Source organism: Mandrillus leucophaeus, unplaced genomic scaffold, assembly GCF_000951045.1.
Source record: "Mandrillus leucophaeus isolate KB7577 unplaced genomic scaffold, Mleu.le_1.0 Scaffold43, whole genome shotgun sequence".
Lineage (NCBI taxonomy): Eukaryota > Metazoa > Chordata > Mammalia > Primates > Cercopithecidae > Mandrillus > Mandrillus leucophaeus.
The window spans coordinates 3,577,106-3,592,004 of record NW_012104587.1 but is presented as its reverse complement, the minus strand read 5'-3'; the positions used below and the strand labels follow the sequence as shown (position 1 = coordinate 3,592,004).

The following is a 14,899-nucleotide window of genomic DNA, read 5'->3' as shown; positions in this document are numbered from 1 at the left end:
CACGCCTGGCTAATTTTTTGTATTTTTAGTAGAGATGGGGTTTCACCGTGTTAGCCAGGATGGTCTTGATCTCCTAACCTCGTGATCCACCCGCCTTAGCCTCCCAAAGTGCTGGGATTACAGGCGTGAGCCACCACACCCGGCCATCAGTCCTGATTCTTAATTTGCTGTTCTACTTGTTAAAATGGAATCTTCTTCTTAAAGTTGAAAACATTTAAATCTTATTTTATTCTCCACAACCAGTTCTAACTCAAAGAGTAGTAGTTGGATTTTTACCTCCAATGCCTTTTTCTTCCTGCCTTGTTTGACTAGGGCAGTGAAACCAGACAACACTTACCTTTTTGGGTCTGGTTGTTTAGCTGCCCTGAAGCTAATTGTTCCTTGTTCTGACTAGTTGGCCTCTTCATTTCATGACAGTCCTACCAGCCGCCAGTACTAATCCTCTTATCACACGCTATCCCCTGGCTCCCATCACTGCACCTGCAATTAGACTCTTCTCTTGCTATGTAAACTGCTTCTGCATCACTAATAATTAATATTGGTTATTCAGCACTTCTTCTGGCTGCTAAATATTGAATTCTGTTATTTTTAATTATACGAGGCCCTTATTCATTATCTTACTGAATTAGTCCTGTGCCCACTGGTTATAACAACTCTCTAACTAATGGATCTGTCCCTAGAATACCTCTCCTTCTCACAATCACACTCTCTGGGGTACAGTTTAGTATTTAACAGGCATCAAGCAATAATGTCCCTCCATCTCTAATACTCTTAAGTAAAGCTGCCTCAGTGCCTCTGACGTGTCCTCCCCAAAGACAAGGATAATTTGGAAGGTGGGTGTTGCTGCTGTCTGTGGCAATGAGAAGAGAAAATGAACTTAGAGCCACATGCGAGTGGGGACACTAGAGACTGGGGTAGAAAGAGTGCGCTTATAGCTTAGGGAGAAGTCAGGGATTTTAGAGGTTCCTTTTTATGGGTGTAGGGGAGTGAATTTCTGGTGCTGGCTCTGGGGAGTGGAGACTCAGGGGGTTATGGGTGTACATGAAAGGAGGCTGTGCTGCCGGGATGGCCTTACCAATTCTAGAGACTGGTAGAGGTGGTGGTGGTGGGCACTTGATTCTGGGAGGGACAGCAGCCCGGAGAGTAAGAGAATGGGGTTGGGGTGATTGAAGAGCCTGGAGAACTTTTGGGGAAAGTTCTGAAAAGTCAAGGTGGACACGTGGGAGGAGTCAGCTATGGGTGGGAGATGGGGAGGAGAGGGAGGAGGGTTGCAATAATTTGATATAATGTGTGAGCCATCTGCCAGCCCATGGAGGGCAACATTTCCTTTTCCCTGTACTGGTGGCGACTTACTCTCTCTTCCTTTCTTAAGGATGAGAAGAAAAAAAACAAAAAACAAAAACAGAGGAGCTGCCCCTCTCCTCAGTGACTCCCAGGATCGATTTGCGTATTCTCCATCCCCAGGAAAAGCAGGCATCCATGGTCCCTCCTATGCTCCTTGGGAACCCCTTCCTTTTGCCTCCAAAATGAAATTGCCTTTCATTCTTGCCAGTCCTTTGATTCTCCAGGGGTGATGCCCACTCTTCTTCCAGCCTGATAGCCAGCTGGCCCGTCACCAACTGGTTAATCCATTAACCCGGTATGGCCACTGGTCAGCCAGTTGGCCAGCACCAACTCGCTCTTTAGCCAGTTCTCTGGAAAGCCATCTGGTTGATCAGTTAGCCAACAAACCTGTAAGTCCATGGCTCCAACCAATAGCCCATCCCTCCTCACAGCCCTTGTTCCCTCCCTTCCTTCCCCTAAACTCTCTAACATTTCAGCTGATAGGACTTACTAATACTGCATAATTGGGTCTGCTTCTTAATCCCCTGCCTTCCCTCTCTCACCCTTCTGTTGGAAAACCCCGTTGCCGACTCTGTGTGTGTTACTAACACGCTTATAACCCAGGGGACCAAGGGATGGGCAGGGACAGGTGGGGCAAGGTATGAATGAAAAACCGAACTAACCTTTCTGTCTCATCTGCGGAATGTCGGCCATCTTTAAGTCTTTGGTTTCTTGGTCCAGTTCTTTTGTTGTTTTCTTCTCTACTAACCAAGGTCTCTAACTGTTCCCCTTCTCTGCAGACGGCTCTTCTTCGGGGAGGGGATGAGGGGGAAGAGGAATCCAGAGGAGGGATGGGGGACGGATGGGGAGAAGAAGGAACTTAATTTTTGTGTGTGTTTTATTTCTCCTCCCCCCATTATAATTTAATTTTCTTTAAACAAATACTTTCGCTGAACCTAAGGTGGGAGGGTTGGAACAAACAACCAAATATATATAGATATATATTTTTTCCTCCTTCCTTGAGTTTCACAGTTGGTCATTTTATTTTTCTTTTCTTTTCGTTCTGTTCTTTTGTTGTTGTGTTTGTTGTTGTTTTTTGACATCCCCCTCCTCCCCATCCCCCTATATCTCCGGTGAAGCACGCAGGGATTGGACACGCTATGGTAAACAAACTGCATTATCTGGTAGATATCACTCTAATTGTCTTACCGTTTGGTTTGCCGTGGGTTTTTTTAACTGTTCGATTCTCCTTCTTTTGTTTCCTCTCCCTGTTTGGTTTTTTGGTTGTTTTGCTCTTCCAATTGTTTTTTGCGTCCTGGACAATCTTTAGATTTTGCTTCTCTTTTAGTTTCCCTCTCTCCCTTTTCTTTCTTTTTTGGTCCAAACTGAAATACAAAAGACAAATGGAAATCGAGGAATTTGGCTTGTCCCTGCTGTAATCCCTAACTCCTGAATTCAGATTCCTGGCCAGAGAGACCTGGGGGCAGGCCCCATGTTCATCGGCTCTGGTTAGACCAGCCCCGATGCCAGGCTGCTTATTTCTATTGCTTTATTTTGTTCTTTTCCCTCCCCTCCCTTGTTTTTTCTCTTTGATTTAGTTTCTTGGTCCCCTGAAAATCCATGGAAAACACCATCCCATGACATGCTATGCTCTGCTCACTGTCAGCTCCCTGGACAGGGCCCCTCAAGTTTGGGGAGGGGGCTGGGGGTGAGACCTCCAGTGGCAGCCAGCGGGGTGGGTTCCCAGGGGTGGGGGGCATGGCCTTGGGAGATGCGGAGCTGTCTGAGATCAGTCCAGACCTCATGCAAATCATCAGTTCATAGCAGTTTGGGGGCTGCCCCATGCTGGCTGCTCCGGGAAAGGTGCCGTCCCTTCCCTCACTTCTCAGCCTTGAGAGTTCCTGGTTCCATGTCCCCCACATTTTGCATGGCATGAATGGTCTTTTCCCCCGACCAGGGATAGCGTCCAGTTCCCCGCAACTGCTCTGCTGCTCTGACTAACACTGTGTTTCACACTGTCTTCCTTCCCCTCACCCCCTGCCCTCTCTGCCCACTGCCTGCCCCGCATGGCCTCTGACAGGGGCTGGTTTCCTTTCCTGTTGAGGGGAGTGAGAGGAGGAGGCCTGCAGGGGTGGGAAGGGGCAGCATTGGTTGTCCTTGTCACCGAGTTCCTCTGTTTGGGTTGGGCTCAGTCCTGGTGAGTGTTGGTGTGGGTGTCTGTGTAAATGCAGCTGGTGTGTGTTGGTGTGTGGGTGTGACTGTGTGTAAATGTTGGCGTGACATTTCGGGGTGTTAGTGGGAAGCTGTACTCTGTATGTGCGAGGCTCTGCTGGTGACTCTCCATGTGTGAGCTGGTGTGAGCTGGGGGCTGCGTGACTGTGTAGGTTTTTGAGCCTGGTGAGGACTCTGTGTGGAGGTGGACTATGGGGACTGGCCCTTCAGTCGCAGTGCCATGGCAGGCAGGAACAGGGAAGGAGCTGGGGCTAGCTCTTTGCTCCCTGCCTTGCCTCAGAGTGTGTGCCCGTAGGCCTTGCTGCGTGCGATCCCCTGGGATTCCCTCGTGCCTGCCCAGTCCTGGCTCTGCAGCAGCAGCCGGTTAGTCATCGCCTATTAATAATGCAGAGTGATTGAGCACCAGGCTGGGGACCCTGCAGATGGACGTGTCTGCTCCTGTGGGGCTGGCGCTGCTTGGGGCAGCTGCCTGGCCTGCCCAGCCGCCCAGGTTTGCATGGCTGGCTGGTGAGGAGGGAAGCGTAACAGTTGGGGCTCCCAATCTGAGTGTCTCCCCAACTTCCCTAGGAGGCTGTACCTCTGAGGCTACATCTGGCTTTTCCTGATACTTTTGCGGGTCCATGTTTTCCTGCACCCATATAGACTAGTGCCCATGGCCAAAGCCATTCCGGCCCTCCCCAATTTAAGATCTCAGGTTACCACTCCCAGTGGTCTTGGTGTTCCAATGGGGCATACAGTGCCAGGTTTCTTGTTCCTCCAGCTGCTGCTTCTAGGAGTTAGCTGCTACCTGCCCAGCTTAGGCCAGGCCATTGAGTACCTGTCAGGAGTTGGCCATTTGGAACTTTCTTTATGGTGCTTCACTAGATAGCCAACCTGTGACTTTGGGGACAGAAGGGAGGCAAGATCAAGCCATGTGGTACACCCCAAGCCTCTGGGTAATACCATCCTAGAATTAGGACCCAGCAGACTTTCCATCTAGCCTCAATTTGGTTAAAAATTGACCACGTGGGTTGAGTCTACTAAAGCTCAGTTTCCTTATCTACCAAATGGGCTAATAGGGGTAATATACCTGCATTGCCTACTACATGGAATCAGTGTGAAGATCAAGTAGAGTAATAGAAGTGAAAACATTTGTACTCTGTAAAGGAAATTGTAGTGTTACTAAGCTTTATAAAATGTTAACTGATTGTCTCAGTGTTTCCAGGGCAGGGATGTTTTGTAAAGAAATGATTCTCTTCCATAGCAAACCCTGGAGAATACAACATCTCTGGCCCACTGGAGATCCTATTACTTACTATCTCTTTTTAAGAATCAGTCCCAAAATAACTGTATGAAACCCTAGAATGCTTCAGGAATTGGGCTGGAGAAGAGGAGGAAAGATGAATGACTTGATTAAATTGGTTAAGAAGCAACAACCAGCTAGGCACCTGTAATCCCAGCTACTTGAGGCTGAGGTGGTTAAGTTGGTTAAGAAGGAAACAACCTGCTGGGTGTGGTGGCTCACTCCTGTAATCCCAGCATTTTGGGAGGCTGAGGCGGGTGGATCACCTGAGTCCAGGAGTTCAAGGCCAGCCTGGCTAACATGGTGAAACCCTGTCTCTACTAAAAATACAAAAAAATAGCCGGGTGTGGTGATGGGCATCTGTAATCTCAGCTACTCAGAAGGCTAAGGCAGGAGAATTACTTGAACCTGGGAGGCCAAGGTTGCAGTGAACCGAGGTCGCGCTACTGCACTCCAGCCTGGGCAACAGGAGTAAAACTCCATCTCCAAAACAAAACAAAATAGAACAAAACAAAACACAAAACAAAAAGAAGAAGCCAACAACCAGCTATGAACCTGTAATCTCAGCTACTCAAGGCTGAGATGGGAAGATTGCATGAGCCCAGGAGTTCAAGACTAGCCTGGATGACATAGCAAGACCCCCCTCCCCTCTTTTTTTTTTTTTTGAAGATAGAGTCTGGCTCTGTTGCCTAGGCTGGAGTGAAGTGACATGGTCTCGGCTCACTGCAACCTCTGCCTCCTGGGTTCACGCAATTCTCATGCCTCAGCCTCCTGAGTAGCTTGGACTACAGGTGCACTCCACCACCCCTGGCTAAGTTTTTGTATTTTTAGTAGAGACAGGATTTCACCGTGTTGCCCAGGCTGGTCTCGAATTCCTGAGCTCAGGCATTCCACCCACCTAGGCTTCCCAAAGTGTTAGGATACAGGCATGAGCCATTGTGCCCCAGCAAGACACCATCTCTAAAACAAACAAACAAACAAACAAACAAGACCCTATCTCTAAAACAAACACACACACATGTGCACACACACACACACAAACAAACAAACAAAAAAAAGTAAACAATACTGTCTTGTTTCAAAGGAAAGTATCTGCTTCCTGCATGAGCAATACTGACTGGTAAACAGATCTAGTTGCCTTTTGGTAGCCTCACAGACCTTTATAAACCTGTACTAGGAATCAGCTCTTTCCGGCCAAGACCAGAGTCTGAAGCCTTGTAACAGGGTTCGATGTGTTCTGATTCCCAAGGCATCCCCCAGACAGGTTTTGGTTAGTTTCCAGTTTATTTTTACTAACTCATTTATATAGACTCTTTTCATGTTGTTTGAGCACTTCTTCTTCGGGGAGAGGGTGGATATAAAGCAAAAAGGCCAACCTTGAGAAGGTTGAGAAGTTTGGATTAGGTGTGATCAGGCTGATGGAGTTTGCTTGTAAAAATAATGATAGTTCTTTGTGTACACACTGGGAGTCTTTGAATAGCTTTCCCCTTTCGAATATCATTTAAACTTGATAAATGCCTGGGTTGCACGTAGCAGGCAGAGACTGTTCCCAGTTAACAGATGGGGAAAGCTGAAGCCCAGAGAAAGCACCTGGTCTAGGGTCACATAGCCAGATATGGAGGACTTTCACTTCAGTTTTCTCATTTGGTGCTCAGTGTAAGCCTGGAAGAAATGGGAGCCGCAGAAGTTGTTAAACTCCTCTCACAGATGAGAGTCAGAGGTAAAATGAGATTGTTTTGGAAAAGGATAAAGGCTGAATGAGAGCCCAGGATTTCTGACCTGATATCTTTCCTCTCTATTCCCAAACTATCAAATCCAGACCTCAGGATTCACGACAGGGCTGTGCCTGCCGGTTCAGTCCATCTTCATGGTGTATCTTTCCAGCCCGAGTCTCTGGTTAGTTTCTGCCCTCTCATTGAACAGGTAGCTAACCCAAACCCTTAGCAGGACTTGCAGTACCTCACTCAGCCTGGAGACCCTTTCTTCCCCTTTGTCTTTGTCTCTTATTTCCACCCACTCAATCCTAAGGGGATGACAGGACCTTTCCCCTAGACTAGTTGCTCTTAACCACCTTTGGCTCTTGGATACCTTTGAGAATTTGATGACAGCAATGGACTCTCACAGGAAAAAAGCCCACAGAGCCAGTTTTGCACACAATATCAAGGGACTTGGAATCTCCCTAGCTCAGTCAGCTTGCCCACAAGTTAAAAATACCTGCCCTCCGTCTTGTTCTCCCCAGAATAAGTCCCACTCCCAAGGAGGTCAGTGACCCTGTGACCATCACAGGCAACTGAGAAAGGCTCCAGAAGATGGCAGAAGGATACTTCCCCTCTTCCTCAGCCTTTCTTCCTCAGGCATGGTGGGCATGAAGTGCCCACCAATGTGGAGTTATTTATGGCCAGGGCCTAGTTTCATATCCTGCACAGCCTGCCATAGGGGAGGTGCGTGGAGCAGAAAGAGAAGTGGGGTCAGCAGGCAGGGCTGAGAGCCCACCCAAATCACAGGCTGCCCCTTGTGGCCACCTCCATCCAGCCTCCCTGCTCCTGGGGAGCACAGTGGGGGCTGGGCCGTGGGCTCCTGCTGCCTCTGCACCCTCTCCCTTCTCCTCTGGCTGGACACAACTCTTCCAGGGCAGAAGCTCTGGCTCATTCCCCTTGGCCAGTTCAGTACCCACTTGGCGTGCTTGTCTGTGTTGAGTGGGTTGGCATGGGTTGGGTGCAGACACTCTGCTATGTCTCAGTGATGCTGTTTGGAAGGAGACAGCTGGAATGTCTCACTGCCCTGGGTAGGATGTGGTATGTACGCAGGTGTGTCTGGGGATTGGTGATTGGTGGCGAATGGGTGGTGGAATGAGTCTTGGGTCGCCTGCTTATGAGGAAGGTAGAGTCAAATGTCTTTTCTCTTTCTTTTTCAACCCTTAAAGTGTCTCTGTCCTAGTGGTCACTCCTCTCTTTTCCCCTCATCATCGGAAGGAAGCTCTCCCTACCTGCGCCCCACAGCTCTGTCGCCTCCATCTCTGCTCCTCCCAATGCCCCTGCCCTGCACGCCTTCTTACCTGGCTGCCTTTCTCTGGCCTGTCCTGCTGGGCCTAGCCCTTACCCTGCTCCTCTAACCTGCATGTGTCCAGCTGCAGTGGCTGTTCTGTGTCGCACGACCCCCTCCTTTCCCTCCTCCCCCACCGGCCCCACTCCTTCCAGAAGATGCGTGGGGGGGGGGTTGGGGGGCAGGGGCATCATGAACCCCTGGGGTGGAGGGGGACCGGGGGAATTATTCCCCTGTTTCCTGCTTTTACTAACGAACCTGCCATTTTTGTGTCTGGACTTTGATTTGTCTGAGGGAACAGTCGGGTTTTACTAATCTAAGTCATCTCCCTCCTTGCCTTCCCCAGAGACCTTCCTCCATTCCCTCTACCTTTGGCTTCCTTTCCACCCAGAACCCGTCCCCACTTTCTCCCTCTACTCCCCACCTCTGGCTGATCCCCTTCCTCAGGGCACTTCCTTATATTGTCCTTCCTCCTGCTACCCCACCCCCAGGCCCAGCCCTGGGCCATAAGAGGGTGATTAAGGCAGCCCTTTCCCAGTAGGGAGCACATGGGAGTGATCTGCAAAAAGCCCAGGGGGCATGGTGAGATTGTGCCCAGTCAGAAGGGAAACTGAGGAGGGTGTTTCCTCCTCTCTACCCTACACTGTCGCCTCGTCTAAGTCTGAGAGGGCAAAGGGAGGGTGACTTTGGCAAATGGAGTGGGATAGAGAGAGCCCATAGGGTGAGGGAGATGGCCAGTGGCTGGTGCCCTGGCTTCTGAGGTCAGGGAGGGAGGACACAGCTGAGGGGCTCAGGTGGGCTGGAGGCCAAAAGAGGAGATTCTCTTCCTGGGGAGCTTTGGGGCCAGAAGAGCCCTTTCCCTGCACTGAAGCAGGAGTGCACTTGAGTTTCTGTCACCAAAGTCACAGGCTCCCTAGGTGTTAGGTTCATAGATGGAGATGCCAGCTTTGTGGCCCTGGGTCATAAGATGATCTTTAATGGCTATGTGCTGTATATCCTGGATTATGTTCAGATTAGTGGGGTTACAGGGACATGTCAGGCTGGTGCCTACCTGTCAGGAGCTGACCAGTTGGGGTGACCAGACTTAGGCACAGGAAGTAATCAGCAGCCCAGTTCCTGGTCTCTCAGTGCAGCATCAGGGAGAGTGGAGGTGGAGGGCTGGATGGAGTTGAATTTGTCCCAGGGAGGCCCGTTCAGCCTATTACCCACTCCCTGTCTTATCCCTGACCTTTCATCCCGGTTCCTTCTTCCCTTTCTCCAGCCCCTTTCTGCCAGGTCTAATCTTGTTTGCATGTTTTTGTGACTAATACTTTGACCCTTCCCTTTTCTACCCAGACCCCTACTTCCCAGCCTTAGGGTGGGGTGGAGGGAAGAAGAAATAAATGGTAATGACCGGCCCTCCCCTCAAATAAGATTCAAAAGCTTTCAGACTGCCCCTTTCCACAAAGACACCCTCTTACCTTCTGCTCTTGAACCTAGTTACCCCAGCACAAGGTTTGATGGTTCCCAGGAGGTGGAAAGTGGGGCTCAGTTCTACCCTATTCACTGCAAGGCTCCAGCCAAGCACAAGGGGGATTCGGGGGTCCTGGGAGGGCAGGAAGCTCCCTTACCCCAGTTCTGCTCATGTTCCTTTGGAGTTCCTCCCCTCACCCACTGAGACTATGGACCCCTGGAGACCAGTCGCTGGAAGATGGCTGGTGGCATGTGCATATAGACTGGTGTGGGTGAGGAGGGCATAGGATGTGACTGGAAGGCCCCAGTCTCTAGACTGTTCCTGAAAGAGGGTGCTGAGGCACCTCTTTCAGTGCAGCATCAGGGAGAGTGGAGGTGGAGGGCTGGATGGAGTTGAATTTGTCCCAGGGAGGCCCGTTCAGCCTATTACCCACTCCCTGTCTTGTCCCTGACCTTTCATCCCGGTTCCTTCTTCCCTTTCTCCAGCCCCTCTCTGCCAGGGGAATGAGAAATGGGGTGAGCTGTGGCCTTTGGAAATGCAGTGTTGGGCTAACCCTGAGCCAGCTTCCTATTGACCCTGCAGAGCTCTGCCCTTTTTCCCAGCTGACCTTCCCAAACCACTGCCTTCCTAGAGTAGGGGCTCATGGTCTCATAGCCCTTGGCCCTTCTCCCACAACCTTTATGGGTGTCTTGAACCTTTGTGGGCTGCTTGTAGAGTTAGATTTTTTGGAGACTAGGTGGACATTTGCCTGGGGAGACTGGGGGAGTCAGAGAGTTTCCTGTCCTTGTCACGCCCCGCCCCGCCCCACCTAAGATCACTTCGGCATTCTCCAGGCCACCGCTGAGCCCCCCCTGCCTCCTGGAACACCAAGTACTGCCCCATTCCCACTCATCCTGCTTTCTTACTGAACTTTCAGCCCAGGGGCAAGCTATTCATGAGGTTAGCCCTATTCCCCTCTGTTCCCTAAGCTGGCCCTGACTCCCTGGAGTAACTCTGGTGGTGTCTGTAGACAAGGCAATTAGATAGGAAGAAGGAAGAGTGGACTAATGTAGCTAAAGAGCTCCCTCTCCTTTGGAGGCAAGAGAGTGACCTGAATATAAGGAGATCTGAGGAGCCAAGAGACAGACTCAGGAAAGGGCTAGAAGTACAAACCCAGAGACTGGGCGGCAGGGGTGGAAATCAGCCCCGATGGGCAACCCCAGAAAGTTTCAAGACTTTCTAGGAATATCTGAGTTCCTGGTCCTCACACTGCTATCTTCCATCTCCCTACTGGGTCCAGACTGAAAGGCTTCCCAGCACCCAGCGGAGAGGGCTGCAGGTGAGTCTAAGCCACCAAGGTCTGGGGAACATCATTCTCTGGCACACTTTTGAAAGAAGTTCTGGAGTCATGTGTGTGTCCAGAGAGTACCTTCAGGAAAAGAAAAGTGAGGATGCCATCTGCACCCATCCTGTGCCCCAGAATGGGGGATCCATCCTGGAGCCCACATTCTTGTTCAGAGTGCCTTCCAGGAACAACTTCTTGGGGGACCTCATGGGGAGCTCTCCAAGTACCCTTCAGGCTCCTGCCTGCTGAGCTGGGGGCAAGAGGGCAGGTCTTAGCCCACCCTGAAACCATCAAATCTTGTGCTGCCTCCTTTTCCTCATTCCTTCTCTCCCCCCACTGTTCCTTCTCCAAGACAAGCAGACATAAAAATGGGGGTCCCCCTCCCCTGCTGCCCTCTGGCCCCTCCTTTGCCCAGCCATAGCTCTTCCTAGGGATTTGATGTTGGTTGTCTCCTGTCTTTCTCCCTCCCTCCTGGGCTGGGCAGGTGACCATCTCGGTGGACGGGATCCTGACCACCACAGGCTACACGCAGGAGGATTACACTATGCTGGGCTCTGATGACTTCTTCTACATTGGGGGCAGCCCCAACACAGCTGACCTGCCGGGCTCACCCGTCAGCAACAACTTCATGGGCTGCCTCAAGGACGTGAGTAGGGCTAGGGAGGGGCTGCAGGCCATTCAGGAGCCCTTTGGCTCCTGTCTTCAGTGTCACTTAGTCTGACCCAGCTAGGTGTCTGGGTCCTCTGTTCCTTCCAAGTCCATGGTGGGAGACACCCCCTCTTTAAAACCTAAGGCCCACTGACTCCATCAAGAGGCTTCTCCCCTCTCATTTCCTTGAGCCTTAGAAACTCCCATCCTCATAGAGGACCCTCAAAGGCAGCTGTGAAACAGAGGAAAGAATGCTGGGTGTGAAGACTAAAGACCTTTGCTTGAGTCCCAGCTCTTCCACTCATTGGTTCTGTGACTGTGGTCAAGTCACTTGACTGTCTAATGCTGAGTTCCTCCTCTGTAGATGGGTAGTCAGTGCCTACTTCATAAGGTTGTGAGGCGCACATGAGAGTGTAGGTGAACGTGCTTCATCAAGTAGAAAATGGCTACCACATGTCAGTGGCCTTGTCATTATTATGAACTGCAATTTAGTGGGCACTGAGAGCCCACAGGCAAGTTACCATGCTTCTGCTGGGCCAGAAGACAGGACAGGACAGGCAAGGGAGGTGCTTGTTCACAGCCTCTGTGCCTGAAGCTCCAGAACAGAGGCCTAAGGGGAGTGGTCTGGTGGAACTGAGCAGGGGCTACAGGGGTGGGTGACTGGGTCCCCTGGTGCTCGCTGCTGGGTGGGAGTGACCAGGCCCTAAGCTGCTTTCTGATTCTTTATACCTGACGCCACCCCTCCCTGCAGGTGGTCTATAAGAACAATGACTTCAAACTGGAACTATCCCGCCTGGCAAAGGAAGGGGACCCCAAGATGAAGCTGCAGGGGGACTTGTCATTCCGCTGTGAGGATGTGGCTGCCCTGGACCCTGTGACCTTTGAGAGTCCCGAGGCCTTTGTGGCGCTGCCCCGCTGGAGCGCTAAGCGCACTGGCTCCATCTCCCTAGACTTCCGCACCACTGAGCCCAATGGGCTGCTGCTCTTCAGCCAGGGCCGGCGGGCTGGGGGTGGAGCTGGCAGCCACAGCTCTGCTCAGCGGGCCGACTACTTTGCCATGGAGCTTTTGGACGGCCACCTCTATCTTCTGCTGGACATGGGATCTGGGGGCATCAAGCTGCGGGCATCCAGCCGCAAGGTCAATGATGGCGAGTGGTGTCACGTGGACTTCCAGAGGGACGGGCGAAAAGGTCAGGAGGCCTCTGGACCCTTCCCCTTCCGTGGGCCACCCCTTTCCATCTGCCCTGACATGCTCTCCGTCTCTCTTCAGCGGGTCTCTTCTACACCGTTTCCTATACTCTTCCCTGCCACCTCTCCTCCACTCCTCCTCACGTCTTCCCAATTGTCCTTTCTGGACATTTGCAGAAAGAGCACACCATTTGGTGTCAGTCAGACCTGGATCACACCTCAGCTTCCCTACTTGCTGCAAGTGAGACTCCATTTCCTTATCTGTAGAAGGAATAATCCCACAAGGGCCATCAAGAGGAGAAAATAAGAGCACACCTGTAGAAGGATTAGCACAGTGGCCAACATAGAGTAGATACCCCATTCTCCTTTAAGAATATATCTTCCGGCCGGGCGCGATGCCTCTCGCCTGTAATCCCAGCACTTTGGGAGGCCAAAGTGGGCAGATCGTGAGGTCAGGAGATCGAGACCATCCTGGCTAACATGGCAAAACCCCATCTCTACTAAAATTACAAAATATTAGCCGGGTGTGGTGGTGGGCACCTGTAGTCCCAGCTACTCGGAGGCTGATGCAGAAGAATGGCGTGAACCCGGGAGGCGGAGCTTGCAGTGAGCCTAGATCACACCATTGCACTCCAGCCTGGGTGACAGACTCTGTCTCAAAAAAAAAAAAAAAAAAAAAGAATATATCTTCCCAGCCATGCCTCCCTTCTGTCTAGAGCCATTCAACTTAAAAAAAAAAAAAAAAAAATTAACTCACTAAGCTAGGCGCTGTGGCTCATGCCTGTAATCCTAGCACTTTGGGAGGCCGAGGTGGGTGGACCATTTGAGGTCAGGAGTTTGAGACTACCCTGGCCAACGTGGTGAAACCCTGTCTCTACTAAAAATACAAAAATTAGCCGGGCATGGTGGTGCACTCCCGTAGTCACAGCTAATTGGGAGGCTGAGGCAGGAGAATCGCTTGAACCTGGGAGGCGGAGGTTGCAGTGAGCCAAAATCCTGCCATTGCACTCCAGCCTGGGCGACAGAGGAAGACTATCAAAAAAAAAAGAAAAAAAAAGAAAAAAAAATTCACTCACTCAACAGTTACTGAGCACCCACTGTGTGCCAGATGCTGTCCAAGGTTCTGGAGATATGGACAGCAGGGAAACTAAAAAGACTATCTTCGCTGTCACAGAACCCCTGTTCTGGTGTGGGGTGGGAGAGCATGGAGTGAAAAAGACAGTAAATAGCCCCACACCCCCACCTAGCAGTGAGGGCTCTAGAACAATAAAGTGTCAGGGCAGAGAGTCCTGGGGTCAAGCAGATGCCTGTTCTTGAATCTTCTGTTGCTTCTAACCACTCTCTTCTTCACCCTTCATTTCAGTCTTTTGCATCCTCTTCCTGTTTTCTGTCTGCTAATTATCTCTCCTTTACTCTTCTCCATCTTGTTAAACATGAGAGAATTATCCAAGAAAGGGAAATTGATATAAATGAGAACTGACACATTATCCTATTTAAGCACTTATCAACGCTCAGCTAAATATATATATATATTTTTATACGGAGTCTTGCTCTGTTGCCCAGGCTGAAGTGCCGTGGTGTGTGATCTCAGCTCACTGCAACCTTCACCTCCCGGGTTCAAGTGATTCTCCTGCCTCAGCCTCCAGAGTAGCTGGGACTATAGGCACCTGCCACCACGCCTGGCTAATTTTTTGTATTTTTAGTAGAAACAGGATTTCACCGTCTTAGCCAGGATGGTCTTGATCTCCTGTCCTGGTGATCTGCCTGCCTCAGCCTCCCAAAGTGCTGGGATTACAGGCGTGAGCCACAGCACCCGGCCAACATTAGCTAAATTTTTGTGCTCCTCTGCCTGTCACTGAGCTGGGCCTGTGAGTTTGGGTGGAGTGACCATTCCTCCCTGTGCAGGAAGGAGGGGCCCCTGTGGCTCCTGGAGAATGCCAGCTTCTCATGGGCTTGCTATTTCTTTCGCTTCCGTCCTTGAAATGTTGCTTCCCCTGGGCTTCACATTAAATGGTTTCATCCCCGGGTTGTGTCTCAGGACAGCACCAGGAATTCTTCCCAGAGCTCTCTGTGCCCCAGGGTTTCCACCAGGTGGTCAGTAACACTCTAGGTTGGAAGTCTGCCCAAACCTTGCAGGGCACTGCAGGGCTTCCACTTCTCTGTGCTTTTAGGAAGTACTCCTGTTAGCTCACACCAATCTCTGGAGCCAGAGTCTGGACCAGGTCTGACCGGTGCTTGGATTCCTGTCTTAACCAATTCTGGACATTTCTGACGACCCATTTCTTTTCTTTTTCTTTTTCTTTTTTTTTTTTTGAGATGAAGTCTCACTCTGTTGCCCAGGCTGGAGTGCAGTGGTGTGATCTCAGCTCACTGCAACCTCTGCCTCCCGGGTTCAAGTGATTCTTCT

The 14,899-nt window shown here is 50.9% G+C and overlaps 1 protein-coding gene across 1 annotated transcript in view; it reads left to right on the top strand.

Annotated features, from left to right (window-relative positions):
• NRXN2 (neurexin 2) overlaps positions 1 to 14,899 on the top strand; it is a 98,361-nt gene that overhangs the window by 25,703 nt on the left and 57,759 nt on the right. Inside the window, exons 5-7 of the mRNA XM_011993504.1 lie at positions 2,463 to 2,486; positions 11,141 to 11,302; positions 12,056 to 12,494. Of these exons, the coding sequence (XP_011848894.1) occupies positions 2,463 to 2,486; positions 11,141 to 11,302; positions 12,056 to 12,494 (625 nt within the window). The remainder of the gene's footprint in view (positions 1 to 2,462; positions 2,487 to 11,140; positions 11,303 to 12,055; positions 12,495 to 14,899) is intronic.